The sequence below is a fragment of the Filicampus tigris genome, chromosome 21 (assembly GCF_054856515.1).
Source record: "Filicampus tigris isolate MCC_2025a chromosome 21, RoL_Ftig_1.0, whole genome shotgun sequence".
NCBI classification, from domain to species: Eukaryota; Metazoa; Chordata; class Actinopteri; order Syngnathiformes; family Syngnathidae; genus Filicampus; species Filicampus tigris.
In genome coordinates this window covers 12,117,501-12,144,239 of record NC_141237.1, presented here as the reverse complement: position 1 = coordinate 12,144,239, position 26,739 = coordinate 12,117,501, and the positions used below count along the sequence as shown (strand labels likewise).

General features: G+C 41.1%; 1 protein-coding gene across 3 annotated transcripts in view; it reads right to left on the bottom strand.

Annotated features, from left to right (window-relative positions):
- The window catches only part of ctnnd2a (catenin (cadherin-associated protein), delta 2a), a 211,176-nt gene that overhangs the window by 81,090 nt on the left and 103,347 nt on the right, over positions 1-26,739 (bottom strand). For 2 of the 3 annotated variants that reach the window (XM_086021036.1, XM_086021038.1), the window contains exons 11-12: positions 26,147-26,320; positions 10,170-10,536 (exon numbers count right to left, since the gene is read on the bottom strand). In XM_086021036.1, coding sequence (XP_085877162.1) covers positions 10,170-10,536; positions 26,147-26,320 — 541 coding nt within the window. The remainder of the gene's footprint in view (positions 1-10,169; positions 10,537-26,146; positions 26,321-26,739) is intronic. The other variant, XM_086021037.1, reaches the window with a different exon arrangement.

Sequence of the window (26,739 nt, the reverse complement as noted above, 5' to 3'; positions counted from 1 at the left end):
AACTGGATTCATCTCTCTGTGTGTGTATGCGCCCGGTTGTGTGTGGGTGTGTGTGCGTGTCATCTGTTAGGATGCAATATAAAATACAACAAAATCATCCAAATTTTGGAAGTTTTTAAGATCTAATATAGCTTGGTTTTTTTTTTTGAATGAATTATATATATATGTATTATATAGCATGTTCATCTGCATTATATTGAGCAAAGTTTCCAGTATTAGTAATAATAAAGCCAGCAGGTACAATGCAGTGGAGTTTGACATCACAGTGTTAAATTGAGAAATGTCTAGCGGTCATTCAAAAGTTATTTAAAGTGGAAGTCAACCCAAACATTGTCTTTACAACAATATGTTCTGTGCAGCCCCACTAGTCTAAACGCGGCATTATGATTGTTATTTTGCTTGCGGAATATGAGTTAAGTAGGAAAATCTACCCATTTTTGTCCATCTAAGGCCGCGGCCATTTTGATCACTATATGGTTTACCGTTTATCCGGAAGTGACAGGATAGTACCCAGATAGTAGGCGCCTATGGGCCGGTCCGCCAATGACTTTAAACGGGACGCTGCCGTTTCCGACGACGAACTGCGGCCAACTACCGCTCGCACCAACGCCCTCCCACTGAGACACATAAACGTCACCACATATCGCTCAGCCGGGGGTCGAGGGCTTTTGCAGTGTCTCTGCATTGACGGAAGAAAATGACCTTCCGACTATGCTCAGTCCGATTTTTTTAAGTTTCCCGTTTATTGCCTACAAAATGGGCTACATAGGCGGACGTCACATTGGCGATGTGCCCAGCTCTGCTAAAATGTCACAAATTGACTACCTTCAAATCTATATTTGTTCAGAGCCCTATAGTTGAATACAACTATAATTTACTACACTTACACTACATTTACTTATTTAGGATGAAAAGGATCACAACTCTGCAAAAAAAAAAAAAAAAAAAAAAAAAAAAAGCCTCCTTCATGAGGATTGTAGCATTTTTGGTCGCCACTTTTACACTCCCTATCAAAGCTGTTCTGTTAGAATCGACGACATAAACGTTCAGACTTCTGTGCACGGTGTGTACGCAGTGTTGCAGGCATAGCAGAGGTAGGACGCCACCCGTGGAAGCGTGAACCCAGGACAACTGTGTGAAGTTTCAACACAAGCCCACCGTTGTCACCGTCCCAGCTGCTGACCATTCTCTGTTTTGCGGCGAGCCTTCGCTATCGCGCGCTACAGCGACAGATGCGGCAATCTTGCGTACAGGCACAGTAAAAGGGGCTATTGTTTGTAATGTTTGACAGAGGGAGGTGTTAATGTATTTTAGTGCTCATTCTAAAGGCAGTGATTTGTGGTGGCGCTGTAGAATTACGCAGGATTACTCAGTAATTATGGTCACGTGGACTTGACTGAACGTGTGTGCGCACGGGGGTAATGGGGAGTAATGCAATAATCGGCTGGCAGAGTCTCATCACAGTAACGCATATTTATGACACAGTCAAACAGTCAGTGGTGTTGATTTCCTGCTCTTTTTTCAAGCGTATTGCCTCTCTTATGCACGCACGGGCACGCGCACCGCTGTAAACATGCATTCACGCAGTACTTACACTCTCTCTGCTGTCAAAAAGAGGGCACAGAGGAAGGCGAAACTGAAACGCCAGAGAAAGTGGAGGCCAAGGTGGCAAGCTTGCTTCCAATAGAGAGAGAGAGAGAGAGAGAGAGAGACTGTGAATCTAAATGTTTTGACTTGATAAAATAAGAATATGAAAATAAAATGTGAGACCCCACTCTCCTGCAAACCCTTTTTTCATAATTGCTGTTGTAATAGAACATTGGGTGCTGTGTGAGTTATTATCTCGGTATTACCTACAGGCACTTGTGTGAGCCAAAGATGAAAAAAGTGAAATGATGCAAAAGGGACAGAAAACTCATAAACGGGAGTGGGGCTAGTGCACCTGCTCCACTCATTAGTTCACACTCGAGCAATAAGACAGCAAGGCGAATCGCAAAGTGCACCAACGTTTTGCTAAAAGCTTTAGACAACAACGGCATGGTGGAAATGATGACATATAACGTAAGCGTGTAGCCATGATGAATTTGGAAGACGGAAATGAATGATTCAGATTGTGTCATGATCCGAAAATTACGATTACACCAAAGATTGATGGTGGTCCAGTAATATCTGGCCCATATTAAAAGACCCCCGAACTGATTTTCATAACATTACACACGGCAGACATAGCTGGAAATACATGATCCTCGATGAGAGCAAATGTGTTTTGCCATTATGTGAATATTGCAAGTGTGTGAGAGTGGAGTGGACCAAGTGGACAGTTTTACATGGTCAACCCTCTCACAAAAAGTGCAAAGTATATTTGTCAAAAGTTGAGATGCCAAGAATTGGTATAAACTAGTGCTGTCAAGCGATTAACATTTTTAAACTAATTAATCGCAAAACTTTCCATAATTGATCACGATTAATCGTATTTTTCAACGACATTTTTTCACAAATCTTGGAAACGATATTTACTTGGGCAAAATCTTGGAATTAATGTGAAAAAAAAATAGAGATATTTCGATTCAAAGACTGTTCAAATAGATTTCTTTTATCCTTGAATACGATCCTTTTCCTGTAAAATACAACAGTTGAACGATACACCAAAGATGTACAACTAATATGCTATTTGAATTTGGCTTCGCCAAGTGTGCGAATTATTTTGGATTTCTCCGATGAGCCGCCGAGCAACTTTTTAAAGTAAATCTACATAAACGTCCGTCTTTGCAACAGTGACTCTCACCAAAATTCAAAAGGTCAGCTGCTACAGGAAGTAAATAAAACTGAGTTCATTTTTTTTGTGCGTTATAAAATTTAAATCAATCTCCATAGTTAATAATAAACCTTGACAGCCCTACTATAAATACATAACATTTTGGAAGGAACTCTATATATTCCTCATGCGAAAGCTATCTGCAGCTGATGAAGAGAAGTGATGACTGAAAAATCGAATTAAACTACATTTGTCAAGGCTGACTATAAGGGCTAGCTATAAAGTACACTGTCACTGTGCTAACTTGAGTCTACAGTACACGTGGTGCTCATCAGACACTCATGCCATTGGAAAATATTCTGATCTGAACTGAATATAGCACTCAACGTTTTGTATTCATTCAGGACCAAACATTAGGCAATATTCTCAAAGTGAATTTCTATGACGGTAGCACAAACTCCAATATCAACCAAAGGTGGCATATGCCTAACAAGAAAATATCAAGGAAGCAGACTGTCACTGTCAACTGGTGACTGATTGTGGATTTTGACACAGCATATTTTACTGCAAGCCTGGTTAAATAGCACTTGCACATTGGATGAATGTTCATTAGAGGTGACAACCTATCACAACACCTGAAGATGTGTGACAGAGGAGAAGAGATAATGCTATTGTTATTAAAGTGAGTCTGTATCCCTTGCACCACCCGACTTGGACATGGATTTATAAATAAATACATTGAATGATGACATGGAGGAAGAAATGAACGAAGGAAACAGATAGCATTTCGACGTACTTGACCTTTATGAGGGGAAAGGATGTAGAGTATATATTATTAGAATACATATTAGCTTGTGGTGGGCGATATGGCAAAAATATAATATCACACATTTTAAAAAAATAATGATTTTATCATGATTCTTTTTTTTACATCTTTTTTTTTTAGACTAATTTGCACATTTTTGACCATTTTCCTCATGTTAAACATCTTTCGGCTTTAAGAGATCGCCAACACGTTAAAGTCCTTAACGATCTAATATCGTCATATCGCCCACACCTTCTATTAATTCAGTTTTGATCGTAATGTGCCTTTACAAATGGACACATTTGACATATTGTTACATTTCTTGATTAATAAAAAAATGTAGAAACATTAGACCACCAAAATGCCGCAATACACAATTTGGTGCTGATCCAAATCATGATTGCTTAGCCTTGGTGGAGGTTTTATTACTGAGTGCCATTGATATTTTACCGAGTCTGGAAGTTCTTCAAAAACAAAATCTAATAGGGAGGCAAATGGATTGTTAATGTCTCTTTACTTACTTCAGCACATTCATACTAAAAGTCAACATATTCAAAAGTGAAGTCAACTTTTGGACAACTTCTATATCCATGCGAATGAAAAGCAACAACTTTGACTTGCAAATTCCACAAAATCTCGGATGAATGAATATCCACTATTTGCTTATCTTCAAGTAGTTCTTCAGTCTCATTGAATAGAGTTATTCCGAATGGCCAATAGTCAGATCCCGAGCGAAGACCAGAGAAGAAAAGATGAAGGCAGAGACACAAGCATTTGTTTACATTCCAAGGTCAACCAAACACATCCCCGCGCATCCGCCAAACACGCACACAAACAGATAGGCCACTTCAAAAAGGGAAAATTACTACAATGGGCAATTTACTCAGAAGAGGCAGGGGCGATGGCCAAGCCACAGCTGCACATCCACACGCACACGCTTGTGCAACCTCACACACACATACAGCTGTGCCTCGGGCCAAGGTTCTGGCAAAGCATCATTACCCTCCCCTGGAGGTGATACCATATCCCAGCATGCATTTCTCATGTGGAGTGGAAATTACCCATGGGCGATGCTGAGAGGCAAACGAGTGTGTCTTCTCCTCGATATGTCTCCCTTCTTCCCTTTTCTCTTGAAATCCCTCCCTCACTTTGGGACGAAGACAAAGTATGCATTTACTGTCCCGTCCTCGCTTCACACCGCTCTACCTCAGAGAAACAGCTTTGTCTACCTCTCCTCTCTAAATGATTGATGATACAGACAGACTGATACAATTCAATAAATATGACCTATAGCAAGGATGGGCAACTGGAACCAGGTCTCCAGACTAACTTTTTTTTTACTAGGAGCAAAGTGGCCCTAAACTGAAGTTTTAGAGGTTTTAATGGTCGCGCATGCGCGTAGATGAAAAATTCACTTGCGCTGTGTCAATTTTGATTTTTTTTTTTTAAATGCCGCCATTTGGGGTCAGTCTGGCGACCGGAGCACTGATGAAAAATTGTGGCCCTCTCCATTATTTACATTGCCTATCCCTGACCAATACTATATATTTGTCCTTTAAGCTCACGGCCCTCTAGTGGGGTGTCAAAGTCAAATGGACGGAGGGCCAAATAAAACATTTTGCGACAATTTTTCAAAATGTCCAGATTGGATCGGGTCCTTCGCGCCTGCTGATGATGTCACGCTTTATATTTCTGTAATCTGTTTCTTTGCCTCTATGTTTGTCACCCCCCTGACTGTTGTGTTTTCGTGTTCCGAGTTACTAAATGAAAAATAAAATAAAGTACATTACTGCTACTTTTGCGAGGCAGCTCGTACCTCACTTCCGCTTATGACCCGAGAAGAAGCCGCCGCCCGTCTTGCGAAACAAGATCAGTGGAACGTTTGCCTTTCTCCTGCCAAACTGGAGACAATTTTCTGGTTGACTCGGGCTGCAAGATTGGATGAACTGTACATAATGTGAAGAACAACGGAGAGGATCATATGATTGGTATGATGTCTCCAGATGACTCTATTTTAGAGTGTCAAGGTATAGATGTGGATGCTCCTGTCAGAGAACACAGGCCCGTATTCCACTTGACACGTCTATTTACTGTGCTCTGCAACAACACAGACAAAGAATAATCATCCAATGCACATCCATTAGTTAACAATATGCCTAAACGTTACAATTCACTGTATTAAGAAGTTAATCAGCCAAACAATACACATTCACACGTTTCATCACTAGAATAGTTAGCATACTAGCCAAAATAACTAACTAGTGACATATCTATGCTATTATGCACAGCAGTTACCTGACACGAACCTAAATGATTAAACTCACCTTTTAGCATTTACACACAACAACAAACGTGGTGAAACACGGAAATCTGCAACTACTGAGTTTGCCGGTACAAACAAACTATTAGCTAGCTGTGTCGAAGGAGGAAAATGAAAAGAAACCACGTCTCTCGCTATCAACACTGAGCGCTCGAGGAGCGTTCAATGCCTGCTCACAGTGTGGGACATCTCAGAACTACATCGAAACTCAATGAATTTATTATCAAATGCCAACAATTACTAATACTGAAACAACGTGGGACTTCTAAGATGAAGTATTTCTTAATAAAGCGCGTTTTACTCCCAATAACTTTTCACCACAATTCGATTCTGAAAGCCACGAAAAGTGACGTGAAGTCTTCAGCCGGCACGTGGACGACCGAAGGACGATCCTCGCAAAAGCTGCCGTAATGTTCGTTATAACAACAGCCAGGGGGTGCCAAACATAGATGCAAATAAATATATGACAGAAATAGTGTAACGAATTGGGTTATCTGTGTTGTGGAATTTGTGTCTTGCCAAGTTGTTTTGTTTCCGAGGTTAATGAATTTGTCGAGCGGCTTGCTGGATGGGAGGGCATGCGAGCGAGAAATAATAATAATAATAATAAGAAATCAATATCATCGCAGGGGGCCGTAGAAAACCTTTTCGCGGGCTGGAAGTGGCCCGCGGGCCTTGACTTTGACATGTGTGCTCTAGTCAGTTGCTCATGGCGAGTTTTAAATTTTGAGTTCATAACCTTTTTACCAAGAACGCATCATGAAATGCTTTGCCTAACACAATTAAGCACAGAAAAGCAAATGTAGTCACAATGTACAAAAGAATAAATGTCACAACAAATTCAATGTTGGTAGTAAAACAACTTATTTTTGTGTTTCATGTCAATTATGTTAATATTTTACCATTACTAGCTTCATGGACTGCAATTATACAGTTTTTAGGCACCGTCCTTGGTTCAAACCCCAAAAAGTCTCAGCGTGTTGCTCTCCGTGGTGCTGAAACGACTTAAAGCTAGCAAACCACACTGTTAACAAAAGCTATTTTAAAATAAAAAAAAAACGTCAATGAATCATCATCATTTATGAAGGGATCTGCATCCGGGAATTAGTACACAACTATAAAAAACAAATCGAGAACAGAAGTGCGGCACATAGCCAGTAGCCACGGTCTATTATGTGACAAGAAATCTCCCTGCACTCGAGACAATAGTAATCCCCAGGTGTGGTGTCGTAAACAGTGTCGTGACAGGTTGTTTCACTTAAGAGGCTGTGGAATCCCCAGTTTGCATCTAATCCTGTGGTCAAGAACCTTTCACACATACAAACACGGTGTGCACTCTGCTTGCCACTGCCTTCATTTCCATCGAGAGCAGCTGTACCATCTGTAGACTCATACATAAGCAACATTTTTCCAACAAATTTCATACACTTGAGTGTGCATAAACAGACACTAGTGCACACGTGACAGCAACAACGCACCCACTTCGGCTTTCCGAAAGTCACATAAAAAAAAAAACAATATACGCAAGTAATACTCAGACAGGATTGTGTTGCATGAGCCCTGTGCTTCAGCACACATGCATCCCATCCACATAGAGTTCAGATAGTAGCATGACTTCATGGATGTACAACTTTAGAGATTACACTGTATTGCAATCCAATCAAAATTGAGCATTACCATACTACTTGCAAAGGGAGGATTTCAGATTTCAGAATTGCACTATGTTTTGGTTGCTATGAATACACAAAATGTTATTCTTGTACCCTTAAAGGAGAGAAGCCACCCCAAAATTTGTCTTTACAATAATATGTTGTATGCAGCCCCTCTAGTCTAAACACTTCTGATTAATATTGCGTTTGTGGAATATGAGTTAAAGGGGAAAACTAATCCAAATGTATTTTTTTACATAATATAATAAAATATATAATAATATATATAATAATATGCTCTATGCAAGCCCACTAGTAGGAACAGGGCATTCTGATTAATTTTGTGTTTGTGGAATATAAGTTAATCAGCAAAATGCACTGTTTTTTAATCCTCTCTGGCGGCGGCCATTTTGTCTTCTGTCGACTGAAAATGGCATCACGACTGCCCACAACGACCAATCACGGCTCAGATTCAGAAAGCAGGTCAGCCGTGATTGGTCGTTGTAATGTCATTTTCAGTCCGCAGAAGACAAAATGGCTGCCCCCGGAGAGGACTAAAAAACAGTGCATTTTGCTGCTTAACTTATACTCTAAAAACGCAAAATTAATCAGAATGCTGTGTTTCAACTAGTGGGCCTGCTGGGAACATATTCTTGAAAAAAAAATGTTTGGGTTGACTTCCACTTTAAGAAGCAAAATCCATCCTTTTTTATCCTTCTAAGGGGGCGGCCATTTTCTCACTTGCTGTCGACTGAAAATGACATCGCAGTTGCTCAGGGCTCAGGTAACAACCAATCACGGCTCACCTGTTTTCTGAATCAGAGCCGTGATTGGTTATTCCCTGAGCCCTGAACGATTGTGATGTCATTTTCAGTCAACAGCAAGTGGCAAAATGGCCGCCCCCTGAGATGGATAAAAAAGGGTGGATTTTGCTGCCACAACCACAATATTAATCATACTATCAAGTTTAGTGAAGATGCATAGAACATCATATTGTAAAGAAAAATGTTTGTGTTGACTTGCCTTTTGAAAAAGGCGTTACCTAATAAAAACATCAGTGGAAACTCATGTCGGTGTTCTCCGGGTTGCAGGCTTCGGGCTTATTGGCTCGACGTAAAGCAAACACATGGGAGAAACAATATACCGCAGTCTTATTTTTGATCACTGTGTTGCGACGGCTTCCATTTGCCTTCCCATCAATCCGCATCTCTCTTGGCCAAACTTCCCATGTTTGTTTGCAACACACCTGTGCTTTCTTTTGAGCTCCGAAGCTTTGTAACAATAACCATCCACACCCACCTCTTCCACCTTAGTGCTCCCTAATTCCCACTCTCCCTGAGCTAATGTTCCTCTCCCCCTTGTTCTTACTCACACACCCCACCCACAATGCCTCACTACTTGTTTCTTCTTCCTTCCATCTTCTTAATCAAACTCGGTGTATTTTCCTTCCTTAGCATCCACCGCTTATTTGTTTTCCTTTGTCTGCCCTTACTTCTAATAGCACTTTAAGGAGACCACACAGACCAAACAATACATTCAGACAACCACTAATCGAAATTATAAAACCACTACTCTACATGATTGTATGCACTTTGATCCACTTTCCTCTTGACCAAATCCCCCTTCTTACTATATTTGCCACTCCATCCTTTCCATTGTGCTTCTTTATCCCCTCCTCTCACACTTTGCTTATCGAACGCCTCTTCTTCCAGCTTCATCTTCACCCATTTCTCCCTTCCTTTATCCTTCCTCCTTTCCTCACGTTATCCACTTAATCTACCACCTTCCTTTACTCCCATCATCCATTAGGGCTTGGTGAGTTTTCTGTGTCCTCACTTCTGCTCACTCCTCTCCAGCTGCAATGGCGCCCGAACAGCGATGACAGCCGCCGCTCATAACACACATTGGACTTCAAAATACATAAATATAGAACGTGAAATACATTGATTCCTTGTACACGCATTGGTGCGCCCTCAAAAACAACCTCTGCTTTCACTCAAGGCGTCACTTGTCTCTAAATAGCTGCAAACTCATTTAGCACTTCATGCAAGCTCAGCTAGATCCAATTATTGAAAAAGAAAGACTGGAGTTGGAGTAGGTAGCCAGTTAACCTCTTGGCAAAGAGAAATGTAACAGATACTGTAGTTACAAAACAATTAGATTAAGCAGTGAGGGATTATAACGGCTTGACAAAAAGCACAATCTGAACAATTTGAAGACCTTTGTGTGTGTGCAAAGGCATTAAAAAAAAAAAAAAAATCACATTAATGAGATGTCCGTAACGCGGAAACCCCATTAACATAAAACTAAAATTGTATGGGTTTTTTTTATTCGGGATGTAACGAATTGATTCACCCCGATTAATCGATTTGATTAATCGAAAATGGAATTGATTAAATTCATCTAGAAAATGATGTCTTGAAACGTTTTTTCATTCCAGATGCATAGCACATTTTGAATGTGTAGATCAAATGATGCTTTTGCGCCAAACAATCGTCACCAACCGCACTAGTGCACAGAGACAAGCATGGTGGCAATTTGTTAAAAACCGAATCGAATCGAAAATCGGGATCTGAAAATCGAATCGAATCAGGGGCTTGAGTGGATCGTTACATCCCTAGTTTTTATGGATAATCTTACCTGGGGTCCTTTTGAATGGAGTCAATAGAAGGTGAGCGCTGCAGGGTGCCTTCTGGCGGCAGGGCGGGCCCAGACTTGCTGTAAGGTGATTCAACCACCGAGGGGCAGTACTGCAGGGTGCGGTAAGGGTCGGCCACGTAGGGGTCCGAGCCGTACATGTCGCCTCCTCCCCCGCTTGTGGTGTAGCCTGGTCCCACCGTGGCATAGTTGTTGGTCCCGCCGCGGCTGTAGCTTCCCGTTCCGGTGCCGTGACTTCCTGTTCGCTGCAAAGGGGTGGAGTCGACACCAGGGGAGGAGGGAGCTATGGCAGGAAAGTAGGGACAAAGGACATAACTTAGGACGTGGTCATGAAGACGGTGGGAGAAGTCTACAAGGACAGTTGATGAGATGGAAAGAGGAGAGCAAAGGATAGGAACAAACAGGCATGTCTCCATATGGATTGATCAATATTGGCCACATGCCCAGGATTAACAACAAGACCAATGTTTACCGCAGGGATTGGAGAGAGGGAGAGAGACAAGAGAATGACAAATATTGTGCAGAAATCATTCAAACAACTGCTTAGAATTGTACTCGCATTTCAAGACACCCCGACTTCAGGACCATCCTTCAATCGGAACTAAATCCTACTCCAACACTCAACGCACCTTCTTGTCATGTAGCTGGAAGAACAACTGGATAAACTTTGATTTGCCCAAATAATGAGACGTCTGCTCGTGAGCAGTAACGACAAAGAAAGTCAAAGAAAATGTAAAAAGACCAACGCTTTATGTGTTTAGTGGGAGATGGGAATTGAATGGGGAATTGCTTGGTGATGTAAGAATTCTGCAGGGCAACTGGAGCTGTCACCTTCCTTCGCTCCTGTGCGGGAGCAAAGGAGCGGCGATATATCAAGGTGTTAATGTGAGTCTGGGGGCCTTGTTTCTCTGGCTGTAAAAACACTACGAGAAGTAGTCGGTGTGTGTGCGCGCGTGTGCAGTGGGGGAGGCTGATCCATCTCGCATGTCATTAGAAGCAAGGTACACAAAAACACAAATGTGCACACATGCAAACGCACCGATAAATGCGCTCTTCAAAGACAATGTGATAAATCACAGAGGTGCGGGATCAATGAGGGGGTCGTGATTGACTGAAGCTTGAACAAGAGCCAATGAGGCTCCAATTAAAGGCGTATTAGCCTTTAAAATCACACTCGAATTGAAAATTACACCGTCAACATGTGAGACGTGAATGCGTGCATAAACAATCCTCTGACCACACCAATAGGGACACCGGTGCAATGTCAAGAGAGAATTCTGCCTGGAGAAAGCTCCAAATGATTGACACTGACCTACAAATATATTTGTGAAATTATATTGAACATTACGATATATGGATTTTGATCGCATTTTCATCAATACATTGTGAGAATTGGTTAAAATAATATAGATTTTGTTTAAAACCAAATAGAAATGGAGTATTGTGAAGAAATGAAACTGACATCACGACTACTCAGGGCTCAGGTAACGACCAATCACGGCTCAGCTTCAGAAAACAGGTCAGCCGCGATTAGTCGTTACCCGATCCCTGAACAACTGTGATGTCATTCGACAGAAGTGACGAAATGGCCACCCCGAGAGATGGCTAAAAAAATATGTTTGGGTTGACTTCCCCTTTAATACTGTTCAGAGAACTCATTTTGAACAATGGGAAAGATTCACCACTTGGATTCCCGATCAAGTGATGTAATTAGTTACTAGCAGCTATTAGTTAGGCGTCTTAAGACAACACACCTGGCAACGTAATTGGGGAACATAGTCTACTATTAGGACACCAATTATTAGCGATTTTAGTGTGTATTTACAGTTCACAGTATTTGGAAAGTATTTGGAAAGTGGTCAATTAATTTTGAGCGTGTTTATGCGTGTGCCACGGCCTCAACAGATCTTCAAATTGTAAGAATTTGAAACAGAAACACTGCATACTAAAACAGGCATTTTTTTTTTTTCAAACCGATGTTTCTAATCAAGTGACCAGTGAGTGTACATACACGGGGGTCTTTTAAGTGTGGCCCGAGAGTACTTTGCTTGTTAGTGCTCTCTCGAGAAGTGGCACACACTTGTTCCCCGTCATCGCTCCCCCTTAACTCACATACACACCTGCTTAACACATCACAACAACACTTAATTACCGGTTTCTTTTTTCAATCGCTTGTATAAGACAGGCAGAAAAAAAGCTGCACTGTACTGTGCAATATGAAATGAAAATGTAATAAGAGTTCCTCTAGTAGTGCCCCGCATCCTATTCAAGTTAAAATGTGAGAAAATGCTAATTAAGTCCAGACAGCCTTGCAACCTCGATGGGAAAGCTCCAACCCACAAATGGCCATAAAGCATTATAAAAATAGAGTAAATGAATAAATGTTTGTTTGGCTATGGTCCCAAAGTCAGCTGGAATGGGCTCCAGCTTCAACCTCTACCCTAATGATGACCAGCGCTATAGTCGATGGATGGACCGGTTTGATTGTAGCAAAATATTTTAAAGATTTGGTACGGCCCACTGACGACTTGATCAACTGAAAGGGAAAAAAGCGTCCCCGCTCGCCTGATATTAGCGTGAGCGACAGTCGAAGCAAAAGAAAAGAGGTGTGGGGCTGAAACGGTGGCAGAGCAGTGGCCACCGCAGAACGAGAAAGGGTAATGAAGCAGAGTTACTCCCATCAGAAACAAATCCTCGTCTTTTCGCCCCTCTTTAAATTGTCTCGGTGATGCGGCCTTCTTCCTGAATGTCTCATTAGTAGCTGGGGCTTTAGGCTAACACCACTAGTGTTCAAGTGAGAGTGCACCCTGCCAGGGACCTGAAAACGAAATAGGACAAATCTCCAAGTGGGAGATGCGGGTGCGAGGGTAGACGGAATGAAGGGGGGGGGTGACCAGCAAATTCATTTTCTGGCAATACAGTGCTATATTTTCTCTTTGATTTGGTTTGGAAAATAGGATAAAATTATTTTTTTGTAAAAATCAGGTTCCTTAAAAGTACATTTTCTAGTACACCCAATCCTCTCTCTCTGTATTTTCCCTTTTCTTCAACCTTAACTAAACACAGCTGTGAATGTGTCATTCGTCCTGGTGGCAGTCTATGTTCTGGCTGATGACCTGACCTTTGCCAGCCATGCAGCCTGAAGGAAATCAGCAAGGGAGCCACGTTTGAAGATGCATACTTGTTATTGCATATATATTAGAATGACGTATCTTGACCTTTACAAAGAAAAGATCTGATAAAAATGGGTTTACTGTACCAGTAGAAATTACCTTCACTCTCACTTTGAAATCAAGGCTTCAAATGTCTACATGGCTGGGCAGCTATTTAGCAAAGTCGCATTTTGCTTGAATTTTATTAGTTTAAATGTATTTTATTTCATTTTCCAAAAATGAAAAACAATCTGTTATTATTCACTTAAAAAAAACTCTTGCAATTAATGGTCATTTTCTCTGAGTTTCTCACTGTATTTATGAAACATTTTAGAAGAAGAAGGCAGCAGTTTACCATCAGCCCTTCACTTCCCATTAAACAGTAATCCTCCATCACGTGAATGCGACACACTATCTATTGTTGAAGTGGAAATCAACCCAAACATATTTTTTCAAGAATATCTTCCCAGCAAGCCTACTACTTGAAACACAGCATTCCGATTAATATTGCATTTGTGGAATATGAGTTAAGCAGCAAAATCCAGACGTTTTTAGCCATCTCAGGGGGCGGCCATTTTGTCATTTCTGTCAACTGAAAATGACATCAGGAGTTTCTCCGGGCTCAGGTAACGACCAATCACGGCTCAGCTTCAGAAAACAGGTCAGCCGTGACTGAGTAGTTGTGATGTCATTTTCAGTCGACAGAAGTGACAAAATGGCCGCCCCGAGACATGGCTAAAAACGGGTGGGTTAACCCTTATTCCACAAAGGCTATATTTATCAGAATGCCTTGTTTCAACTAGTGGGCTTGCATAGAACTTATTGTTGAAAAAATATGTTTGGGTTGACTTCCTATTTAAGGCACACTCCACCTCATTTGCTTTTACCCAAGGCAGCTGTGTATCTCTGCAGCAGAAAGTGTGGCTCTGGAGCTGGATGGCCGAATCTGTTGTGCTGTTGGTGCTCAAGGGTTAGCCTTTCGTGAGGCTCATTCATCTTGCTGTCAAGAGACCGGTCGCTGGCTAGCAGCTCGGTAGCCTATTGGTGGTCACATGGCTATAGCTTTTATTTTAGCATGTAGCGTGCCTCTGTCGCCCTATTTCGTCCTCTCGGGTCAGCGCTTTCGCGGCATAATGGGTGGGGTGGGTGTAATTTTGGCGCAGCAGAACGTTATAGTGCAGGAATTCCGAAAAGAGCTTGCATTGTGGAATACTCCTTGCAGACTGACCGAACCACTTCATACACAATATGACAGCTTGCTAGAACTGACCTCCGGATACACAATAATAGTAGCAGGAAAAACAACAACTAAAGTTGGTCTCTTTGGAGCATTGTTTACACTACGGCTTTGCAAGAAAAGGTGTTGACTAGTTGAGGAACGAAATGCCCGTTGAAAACCAACGCTGAATCAGAATTTTCAGAGTTGAGGGGTTGAATCAGAACCGGGCATAACATATTGTCATCAGAGAGGAGGACTCTTTGAAATGGCCCTCGCGTCACAGTACGTGTGACGTATCTAAGCGGGGCTTGCACATGCGTGGAGGCTATGTACATGCTATGCTAGTTCCGTGTATATGTTACGGCTGTCCCTGGTGTACGATAATATTTGGCCAGCTAATGTGCATTAAATTCAACTATTAAGCAGTCAGTCCATAAAGCCCAGCTCGGCAGTACGCCTCGCTGTTGGCCTCTCACGCCATCCTATCAACGAATGGAGAGGAGTTTGCAAAGTTGAATGCGGACCTTAGGGACGAACTAGCTTGGTGCTAGCTAGGAAGATCAATTTACAGCACAACTAGAATGGATTTAAAATGGGGCAAAAGGGAGAGAAAAAAAAAAAAATCCTAGGTTCTGCCGTTGGCCAGGGCACGGCGTGGGATCCTGGCGGTTAAAGTAAGTTATTTTAAACTAAAAAGGAAAACTTTTCGGTGGGTTTATATGCTGCTTCAATGCGCCAGTGTGGGCTACACTCTGATTACACTCTGGACGAAGTGAATATGGCTATGTAAATGCACTCGATTAATCATTTAGATACAATTGTTGAACTCTGACTATTTTTTCGGAAAAGCGCAAAATGGGAATCAATTCGATCGTCTTTCGCTGACATTAACACGGATGGTGATTACAGATCGTAGGCGTGAGTCCAAATTCTAGTTCAAACCATTAATAGAAGCTATGATAAACACTTTTAGTGGAGTGTCAATCATTCACATAAATTTGCTTGTCAGGATTGGTCCCTATCCGACGCAAATAGCGGGGTTCCACTGTATACTTATTTAGGTGTAGCAAAGCCAACTGATATTATCTTTCATTCATACCATTTTGCCAAATAGCCCCAAAAAACAACTGACCATCCTACTATTATACAAACTGGTGATGATGCAAAGATAAGGAAGTCCTAGACACAAAGCCAAATTCTTTTGTTTGATTCATTCTTTTCAATTGCACTACACAATTAGGCAATCTGAGAGGCAATCAGATGTCAAAAATATTTTCTTTTCTTTTACTCTGTACATGAACATTTGCTTGCAGTCACATCCTTACGTGTCCGCAACGTAATGCACGCCAATCCAATTACTGTAACACTTCGGAAAAAGAAAAGCACATCTGACTACTTTTGACAAAGTGAACTGTAAAAGTCTATACTGTACCTCTGTGTCATGTAAATAACCAATTACAACGAGACATTATGTCAATATTTCTCACTCGCCACACTCTGGAGTGCTTGTTTCCCCACGGTTTGGCGTTACATAAACAAATAGCTAGCAGATTAGAGCCGAAAAGATTTAATTTTGTTTTGTTTATTTTCCACACAGTGATTCCAACACAATTAGGCAGCCAGCGTAGGCGCCAGTGAGCTTCAAGCAAGAAAGAGTCGCATAAAGAAGTATGAGATAGGCGGAATACTGTATAGGCGTAGAAGGGAATCAAACCACTCCTCCGAGCTTTCCGCATCCATCCTCCTTCTCACTTTCATCCCTGCCTGCATCCCTTTTTCTCCTACTCTGTCTCTGTCACTCTATTTTCCTTCGTCGCTTTATTGCCCTTTTCTCTTCTTTCTTTATTTTACACCTGCTTCCAGATCCATCCCTCTCCATCCTCAACCCATCCATCTTTCTCTCTTACCCGCCTCATGCTTTTCAATCCCCAGCCCTCGCTCTTTTCCGAACACCCTCAATGCTTTCAGTTTTTTTTTTTTTTTTTTTTTTTTTTTTACTTGTCATCCTCTCTTCATCATCCATTCATCCCATGTTTTTCTCAGCCTTTCCTCCCAATCACCCTCTGTCTCTCCATCGTGCTGCCTCTATAGTAGCTGTAGAAGACTATGTGATCAGAGCCGAGGACATGTCCTTTCTCTCGACACGCTTCAACGCTCAGCACGATTACACAAAACCTCTCTCTCTCTCTCTCTCTCTCTCTCTCTCTCTCACACACACACACACCGGAGCAAGCCAACTTCTAAATATCAACGTGATTGACATGGTCTAAAAATGTATGCCCCTGGGGCATTTTTGTGTGCAGTGCATTGAGGTCATGCAGATATAACCTTGGCCACATCAGCTATAGGTGAACACACATGCACTCGCGCACACACACCCACCCACACACACATGCTTAGATATGGAGGAGGGGGAGGATTACTTTCTCCCTAGTTTAATCCCTAGGAGTAGCTCCAGGCCAACACATAGCTCTTGATGTTCCAGAGCTAGAAGCAACGGCTGACACACACACACGCATACAGTATCGAGTGTTGTGCAGTGTTTGCAGCCGTAGGACACTTGTCTGTATGAGGCAAGTTTAATGTCCATGGAGAGGAAGGACAAAAGTGTAAAGTATAGTGTTATTGAGATTTGTCCATGTGTGTATTAAATTGACACCATTTATATGATATAAGGCAAGATGAATCGTGGTTACATACCCTCAATGGCATAGAATACTAGGAGCATAGTGTACTCAGTAGAACGACGTTTATTGTGATGACGCATATTTAGTAGTCGCTAGGGGTTGTACAAACTAGTTACCTTGTAGCAAAAGAGAGTGCTGAATGGTATTAGTCAACTTATTTAATCAAAACTGTCCATTCCTGAATGTGCAGCTTTGGTAGGCGAAGGAAAACCAGTAAAGGTGAAAAAAAGCCAGGCTGTAACAGCAACAATTTTACAGCCCACACTATCAAACTGGCAGGATATAGCAGGGAATTTATACCACTGCGTGCGAATAGGTTCATAGTCATCTGCAAACATAGCAAATTCCAAGGACATGTTTGCACGTTTGGCCAAGTTGTGCAGATATGACCTGGCTGTCTCAGAGGCAAAGACACCAAGCTAGAAATACCATCACATGACAGCAGGCCAACGTGTATAGTCTGCATACATTTGGTGTATGAGCTGTCCATTGCTTATTGAATAAGCATTATCGCCTCCTGTAATATTTTCAAATGATAGTATTGTACTGAAAAAATATCAATGACCTCGTCGGCGAGTAGTCAACGTTGATGCGACTTTCATCATAGAGGAGGTCCTCAATTTACGAACGAGTTCCGTTCGTACACGGCCGATGTAACACGGATTTCCGCGTGTGGCGGATTTCACTGTTGAAGTCAAAATTTACGTCAAAATACTAAAGCATAAGATGCTGTAGTTAGCATTACAGCTGAGAGGTGGATGGAGAAGGAGGAGAAGAGGGCGAACGGGATATTCAGAATGTCTCAGAAATCAGAATTTTAACTTTAACCCGAATATTAAAGCATGTAAACGTCGTCACTATGGTGCTGGGGACAAAATGGCGGACGAGGCACGGGCGTCGTAAAGTCGAAATGTCGTATGTCATAATTTGAGGACTACCTGTATGAGTGTCGACGCCGTGCAATGCAGCTGCATGTTGCTTTAAAAATATTCACGACTATAAATCATCTGCCTTTTTCATGGAATACAGAATCTATGCTTGACTGTATGAATAGTGCTGGAATTCAGTTTTATTTGGTGCTCCTAATGAATGAGGAGAAAGACAATCTGGTCCGGGTTTCGTACGGGCTCTCACCGACTCGCACTCATGACAACAAATCATGATTATAGACACTGCTAAAAAGGCCGTTCTTAGCTTCCAAGCTCTTATCACAAATCACCCAGCGAGCACATGTCAAAGTTGCCCAAATATAAATACAGAAACAGACCTTTTACGGTAGGGAGGAAATCTATGTGAGTGCTTTTCCAGCCTGACTTTTTACTGTTATTTAAAAGACAGAGGGTCTATCAATAAACCAGCAGGATCAAGGGCCAAGCAGAAATTGATCTAAGCCAAACGCATCTAATCACAGCTGGCCTGGAGACTGACACAAAAGTGACTGGGGAGCCGCTTTGGCTGAAGGCTCTAAAGATATTGCACCCTTAGCCCATTCTCTAATCAAAATGCATTTGCCTTGATGGAAAAACACTCAGTAGTGCTCACAAGATATCACGATATTGTAAAAGCATCAATACAACTGATCTGTGACTAATAGGGCAAGATTTCAAGAATCATTGGCGGCAACAATTTACCCAACCAGGCACTCCAAAATTGCTTTTGATGTGAAGGTTTTACCGAAAAATTCCATTCATAAATTGCAAAGGTTCCTTTTGAAAGACACTGAATCCATGACAATAACAATGGATAAAATTGGAGGCCCATGTTGAGATCTGAAGTTGATAAGAATGACCAAAACATATTACGATTAACATGACTGACCTATTAATAGAAGGCAAGCATTTGAAAGGTCATGTGCTTACGCTGGTTTGCACATGGAGCACAAAATACTTATGACCAGGGTCAGCTTTTATGGTGTCACTTCTGCTAACTACTTCCAATACAAGTCTTCTACTTGGATATGGAATAGGATTAGTGTTTGTGTCACCTCCTTCATTTCTTGAATATGTTTAATGTGTTAAAACTGCTTTTTTTTTTGTTTTGTTTTTTAAACCATGGCCCCAAGCGGCTGCATAGTTCTCTTCTGCATCGAGCCGGCTCTGATCAGGGTTATGAAAATATTTCAGTCTAATGTAGGCACACGATCCCTTTTTTGTTACCTTTCTTGCTCTCCAGGAAGGAAACCATTCTCTCCATTTAAGAGGTGCCATTAAATGTTCTTGCCTTCTGGCTAGAAGAAGCCAAATAAATGCACCAATTCCCCTCCAACTGTCTCCATCTTTATCACCCCTCCCTTCATCCTCCTTCATCCTCCTTGTCCTTGCTCTGCCTTATCACTCGTCTTTTTTTGTCTCCTTCCCACAAAGTTTTTGCCGCTGATTACTGTAGAACAGAGCACGCGTGAAATGTGGATACAAACCTGAATTCTTGATGTTTGTGGTTGAAAAAAACCCCATCAGAATTTATATGTCTTCAAAGTCAACAAAACTTGAAATTCAATCCATCAGAAAATGTTGTGAATCTTCGGCTCAGTGAGCATCTAAAGCACAGGTGTCAAACTCAAGGCCCGCGACTCAGATCTTGCCGTCCGCATCATTTTATGTGGCCTGCGAAAGCTTGCGACAATTTTTCCTTCACGTTTAACCTTCCTCCTGTGTTAGTTTTGAACCGCGTCTAGTTAGTATTCAAAAGGTCTGAAGTGCCATTTTTGCCAGGAAAATATTTCTCTGCTGATGCGTCCCAGAGACTACCAGTGGCCAAGGTTTGTCATATGATGACTTTTTCAGTGACAATGAAATAAAAAGATAAAAACAACGTCAATGTCACGCTTGTCACAGCAAACCTTGTGATCCCAGAGGTCATTTGGATGACATTTTCAGCAGCTACCCTGCCGTGTAAGTCAGGAGGTACTGAGCTCTAACAGACGTCACCATTCAGGGATCTGAATGTGTCGGCAGAAGTGAGAGCGGCTTCAGAAGTGGTGACCTCAGATGTCTGTGTCTTCTGGTTGGAACTCAGCATCGTCAGAAACCTTCTCATTCGTATCGCCTTGCTACTCTACATCGCCTGCCTCATTTGCAGCAAAGATCCCGAACTTATCTTACTGTGAATTCTCTTGTCGTTTCTGCATACTACAAACTGCAGAGGTGTACTCAGCAGTCACCAACTCTAAACTGAAATGGACTTATGTATACTTACATATCTGGACAAGTCAGCGGTCAATGGGCTGTTGGTTTAAAATTAGAGTTTACAATTTTAGATAACAGCACAAAGGTTCAAGTTTTACCAGAGCTATTAATAATTTAGTGAAGTTGCTTGGTTTTATTTGATTGTATTCTGTTGAAATAGAGGTTGCTGACAAAGTCAAAAAGCCTTAATGCAATAAACAAATTTATGTGATACTTTTATGCATTGGAAACCTATAAATGGGTATAACACAAGGGGAAGGTTCAAACTAGTTATACAATATAGGAATTCGAATAATAAAACGCAAGGGTAACTGTGTAATATGATGGGGTGATTATTATGCCTTCTCCGTAAACAAACACATTACAACTAACCATAGCAGCTTTTGGCATAATGTCAAACAGGTTAACTCATTTGAAAAGGCCTCACGTGTGAACATGAATACGAGAGCAGCACTAAAAAAAAAAAGAAAAATAGTGCATTCATAATGCAAGACGCAACAGCACTTAAACAGTTACTCCAAGACTCTTCAGGTGAGAATTATTGGCGTAGCTGTAAGTATAAATTGAGTAAACCACTATATCGTATACTGAAGCTAAATAAAATGTAAAATAAAAATAAAACTCAAAGATGCCTGACAGATGTAGCGATGCAATGGGGAGGTTTTGCCAAGAGATGCTGTTACCGAATGGCTTGTTATAGTCTATAACAAGTGTATTTAGGTTAGCATCTAAATGGTAAAATTGACCTGTGTATGTACTTAATGACAGTTAATGAATTCTGCCTTTAGAAAGATAACGCAACCTCTGACAAACGTTATGGAAACAACAGTCTTGGAGAATGTTCATTCGTTCAGCAGATCACAGACGTGGAAGAAAACTAAAGTCATTTCAAATGGAAACTTTCTGGCAGCCAGAATCTTCTTCAATTTTTAAGTTGAGGTAGTCAGCAACGGTTGCATTTTTAGACCTAGCAAATAGGAAAAAAATGTGTAATCACTTAATTCTGGGGAAAATTATGTAATCACCCTGTACATTTCCACTCCAAAAACGAGAGTGATGACACCTAGGAGAACTGTTGCACCAAGTGGACTGACATGAATGTTTCACAAGTACAAACAACATGGCAAGGTTGTTCAAGACAAGCATACTGCTAGATCAAGGAAGACATCAAAGTGTCAAGACAGAAAACTGAAAGGAATATGTCTTGCGAACAGAAAATGCACAGCAAAACAAATGAAGGACAAATTGGAGGCAACTGGGGGCAATGTCTGTGACTGAACTGTAAGAAACAAGAAATGGGACCTAAATACAGAAATGCTAAATGAAAGCCATCATTAAAACCTAAACAGACAATAAGAAAGTTACAACGGGCTAAGGAAAGGAAATGTGCACTGTGGATGAAAGTCATACTCAGTGATAAATCACTAAACTGCACTGGGCAAGGTGATGATGTTGGAACTTATGTTTGGTGCCGTTCCAATGAGATTCATCAAGATGGCTGTCTGAAGGAAACGTGCACATTTCCACAGTCATTGAGGATATGGGGGCTGCATATCAAGCATGTTTTGTAGTTTTTTAAATCTATTTTATTTTTAGTGCGCTACGCGGTTGCTGATAGTACAGTGCTTCTCATTGGTCAAGACACATATCACCGTCTTAACGGCATCTCCGTCGGCTAGGCCAGGCAGTTAATTTATAAAACGAATTACGATATTGTAAAATTATGAGCACATTTCCAGCATGTGAAAAACCACGGTAGTTAGGTTATATTTTTTCCATTATTTTAATAAAGGTTTGACTCCCACCCCTTTACTGGGTCATCAAACGACATGATAAATCCACAGGGCCCACGGACTGCTAGAGGTGTTAATGGCTGGACAGATATATAACCTCCTTTTCAAGAGTGAATTTACTGATTGTAGCACAATTTCTGACTCGCTTCTGTCTAAAGATTCTGAAGTGACACTGAACTAGCACTATATCAACCAACAATAGCTTAAAATGGCTTCCAGGGTTACAGTATCTGACAAATCACCCATTGTCCCCTTTTGATGCTACTTGAGCTATGCGCAGGTCTGGCATTAAGCTATTAAATAGAAAATCTGCAGCTATTCTCAGTGGTCAGTCATTATGTGGGCCAAGAAGGCTTTCAGGACAAACATAAAAAGTATAAAAGCGCAACTACAAAAATGTGTGCTCAAGGGGAAAAAAAAGAGATAAGAAAACAACGTGAATTCTTTCGTCGTAGTGTATTTGCACAATTTAATGAAACCCAAAGCAAGAACGTTATTAAAGGAATTTTAAAAAGAAGAATACTTGCTTGATTAAAAAATAAGTCTATTATTGTGTTGAATGATTGAAATGTGAATTGAAATTATGAAGCACAAAATATGATAAAGGAGAACCCGGACTTTTGAGCAACTAAAGTTGAAGCAAGAAGCAAGAATGGGAAAGAATTTCACCAAAGATTCAACAATCCGTGTCCTCAGTTCCCATACACTCACTGTATTGGGTAATATTTAGCACAGTGGTAAACATGCTGTTGTCCAGCTTTTTTGGAATGTGTTGCAGGCATCAAATTTAAAACGAATGAGTTTTCATTTGCTGCATGTCTTTTCTTGTAGTATATTAAGGTTGATAAATATTCCCAGACCATTGTATTCTGTTTTTATTTACGTTTTATACAATGTCCCAACTTTATTGGAATTGGGGTTTGCACTGGAGACTTGCTACTATGGCAGATAACTGGCATGGCTACATCAGTTCATTTCTGCTTTGACATGACTTAACAAATCAAAGTAGGGTAGACTAGAAGGTATTCAATTTCAGAAATAAGTACTTTCACTGTTATGCTACATTTTGCTTTTATTTACCACAATTTGTACGCTCACGGTCATCATACTGTCATAATTTGAAACTGATCCATGGCCTAGCCTATGTTGTGCCTTGAAAGTGTCGAGAAATACTCCCATGATTGACTTTTAAAAAATTGGAGGGAACAATATCGAATTATTTTGCAGTTACACTTACTAATCGTACGTTGGCCTGCTGTTTTGTGTGCCTATTTCAATTGCAGTCTTTTGAATGGTTTTTTTTGGGGGATTAAAATCAATGGACACATGATTGATTTTCATGCGGAGGAGCTAATGAGGTCTGTGAGACAACAAAAGGAATGCAAACAGCAGGAGCATCATGACTGCGCTGCTTGAAATCGAGCAAAACCCGCCTTGCATGGGACTGCAAGCAAAAAAAGACAACCCACTTTCTAGATCAATTTGCATCACGTTAAGGTAACGCTGCAACAGTAGCAAGCTGAGCAATGGCTCTCATTTGACTTTATTAGACAGAGAAAAGAACGAGCATAGCATAAGCCACAGTGATATCGCGACAAAGGAAACCATATGTGAAAGAAAGAGACATTTTGTCCATGCAGGAATAATCTCTTGAAATAGGCCACTTTAACCTGCGCTCCTCTGGGGCCTTGGCCCGGTTTAATCCATGAGCGAACATTGAAACAATGCCCACACACATACAATAATACATTTGGGTGAATATGACTGTGAAGGGAAGGGAGAGCAGCAGAGGAAAGCTAAAGTTGAAACAATGTTTAATCAGCACCCGCTGCTTTGAAAAAAAAAAAAAAAGAACAGAACGCGATTGAGACAAGTATTCAGTAGCAAGAATGCATATCCCTATCAAATGCAATAAAAACTACTGAGAACCCAACAGCAATATTGGTTAAATATCATTCATTTGGATCATTGATTAAACCCTGAAACCTAGTGAGAAGTTGTCCCTCTCATTTATCCTAAGATATTAGTACAGGCTGCGATATGTTGAACTGCAGTTCCACAACACATCAAACTATAAGAAACAATAACATCAAATGCAGTTGAAACCTAACTTGAAATATCACCACGCGTGAAGGCGCAGCCTTTTGAAAAATGTCTTGCTTTGTGCAGGGCAGGCATGCTTAATGATGCATCCTGGCCGTAAAACATGACATCATAATAGTAAATAAGATCCCGCATTGCTTGAATTGATGCCATTCAGCAGGCAGTGTCCCCAAGAATGCAACTTTGACAATTATTGAAGGAATAGCACACAATTATCCCTCCTTTCTTTCCACCATGAGTGATCATTTGAAGAATGTATTACACGCAACCATCCCGGCTTAATAATACGAGTCTGCCATTGCCAAGAAATGTCAATGTGACATAATTAATGACTTACCAGACACCATATAAGCGCAGCTCTTTTATAAGTTCATTAATTGCAATCGCTTATGTAATCTGAATCCCACTTTGATATTCTTACAGTCACTGCACATACAGTACAAATCAGTTTCTTATTAACTAATGCTGAGGCTTTGTTGTTGATCTACCAGCTAGTTGGCCCCAAAGTGTATTTGAATTTAAGTTGTATATGGAAACAATTGTTATGCTGGGAGTTTCGGAGCGGCGTCTTGTGAAGCTCAAGGGTTGGAATTAAAAGCACAAGCTTTACTTTGCGTCCTATTGATTTTGGGAGCTTCATTGCATATTTCCTTTGTGTGTTTTCTGAGACTCATCTTTTGAACCTACAAATAAAAGGAACGGTAAATTTGAGATAACCGTGAAATTGCTTGGACCACTTCCGAAGTGCACTTATTTAATTAGAACGCCTCTCAGGAAGACAATCCTATCGCCGCGCATGTACGACACAGACTTTCGCGAGAAGAAGAGCGCAGCCAATGATCCATTAACGCTCAAGTGTACCTCGAAAGCCGGGCTACGTGCTTGAAGGCACTTCTTATATCCCCTTCCAGCGAGCGAAACTGATCAACTTCAATGCAGGTCTGGAGTGCCATATTTATTGCCACGGTTCTGACCCAAATGCTAATGATAGCTATTACGGCTAGGCTGTCTAATGACATCAAGGGAGCGGTGAACGTGGCGGAACCACTTGGGTGTTTTCATGTGGGTATGATAATGTTAATGGGATTAACACGCCGTACCTAAACCCGCTCTGAGATAAGCGTAGTGAGGCCCTATTAAAAATACATTGGCAACAATGGAGTTACACAAGGAAGCTGAGGGAATGAATGCGTCTTAGAGTGCACATGAGCTTGAGAGCGCTCTCACGATGCAGTGGCGTTCCGTACCACTGAAAACTACAACCGCAATTACATACGTGATGGAAATACCTCTCTGACACTGTCAATAATTTGCACTATTGTGTTTGAACTTTTAACGCATGCTGATGAATTTTGATTGATGATTTTGTTGAATCTCATATCGTTGCTGTACTGACAAAAACACGCGTGTCCAATTTGGGATTTGTATTATTATTATTATTATTTTTACGTTAATGCGATGTCTGTCATGTGGAAACACCATTCACGTAAAAATAAGAAAAATGTGAAATGTCATGTGAAAAGGATAAATGTTCGGTAACCTCTAAAATTGAAGGCCCCTGACTGTGCACAATTCTAATGTGAAATGTACTTTTGTCAAAGTCAAGGTTGAATGTTTTGACGTTTTCTACATTTTCTAGTGTTTAACTTGTTTTCAAATTTGTATGACAGTTCAAAACTGAAAAAAAAAGTGACTTGCCTTGTTACTTCTTTTACCATGACTTAAAATCGGTTGAATTGGTTCAAAACCTGATCAAATTTGACATTAATACGAAACATATGAAGTTCAGATTTTACCAGGCCAGTGCAAAAGTTGCCTACCGGTGTTGTTGCGATACGGGCCAGTGTCAGGCCCTTGGCTCTGGCTGAGGCTCCTCATAGGACCCTTGTTGTGGTAGATGCGTTCCTCATATATGGGGTCTATATGGTGCTCTGGGGACCCCAAGGGTCGGAGGGGTTCCTGGCTATGCTGACTGCTGTAGGAGCCACGAGAACCTGGTGTAAACAGGAAAGAAAAAAGTTAAAACATCCCCGTCGATATGTCAGTTTGATTTTGTAGTAGAGGAGGAAAACTGATTTTAGAAGGTCCATGAAAAAATATGACTCAACACGGGGTCATCATGACTTTGAAGGGTGGAGAGTGTGGAGTCAAATATATTGTTATGAAGAGGATGCATAAGTACAGTAATAAGAAAAGGTGAATATGCTCAAAATTAGATGGGCACATACTGTGAGGCGTATTGAGAGTAAAAGGAAGCAACAAGTGTGAAGCGGGGTGGTGTAATAAGGCCCTTTTACCCTTTTGCTCCAAGATCTCACCAATTTTCTCCATTTGGGTGTAAGATGTTACAAAGGTCTGCCATTTACATATTGATAAAAGTGTAATCAACAGCAGGCATTAAAAAGGAGACATT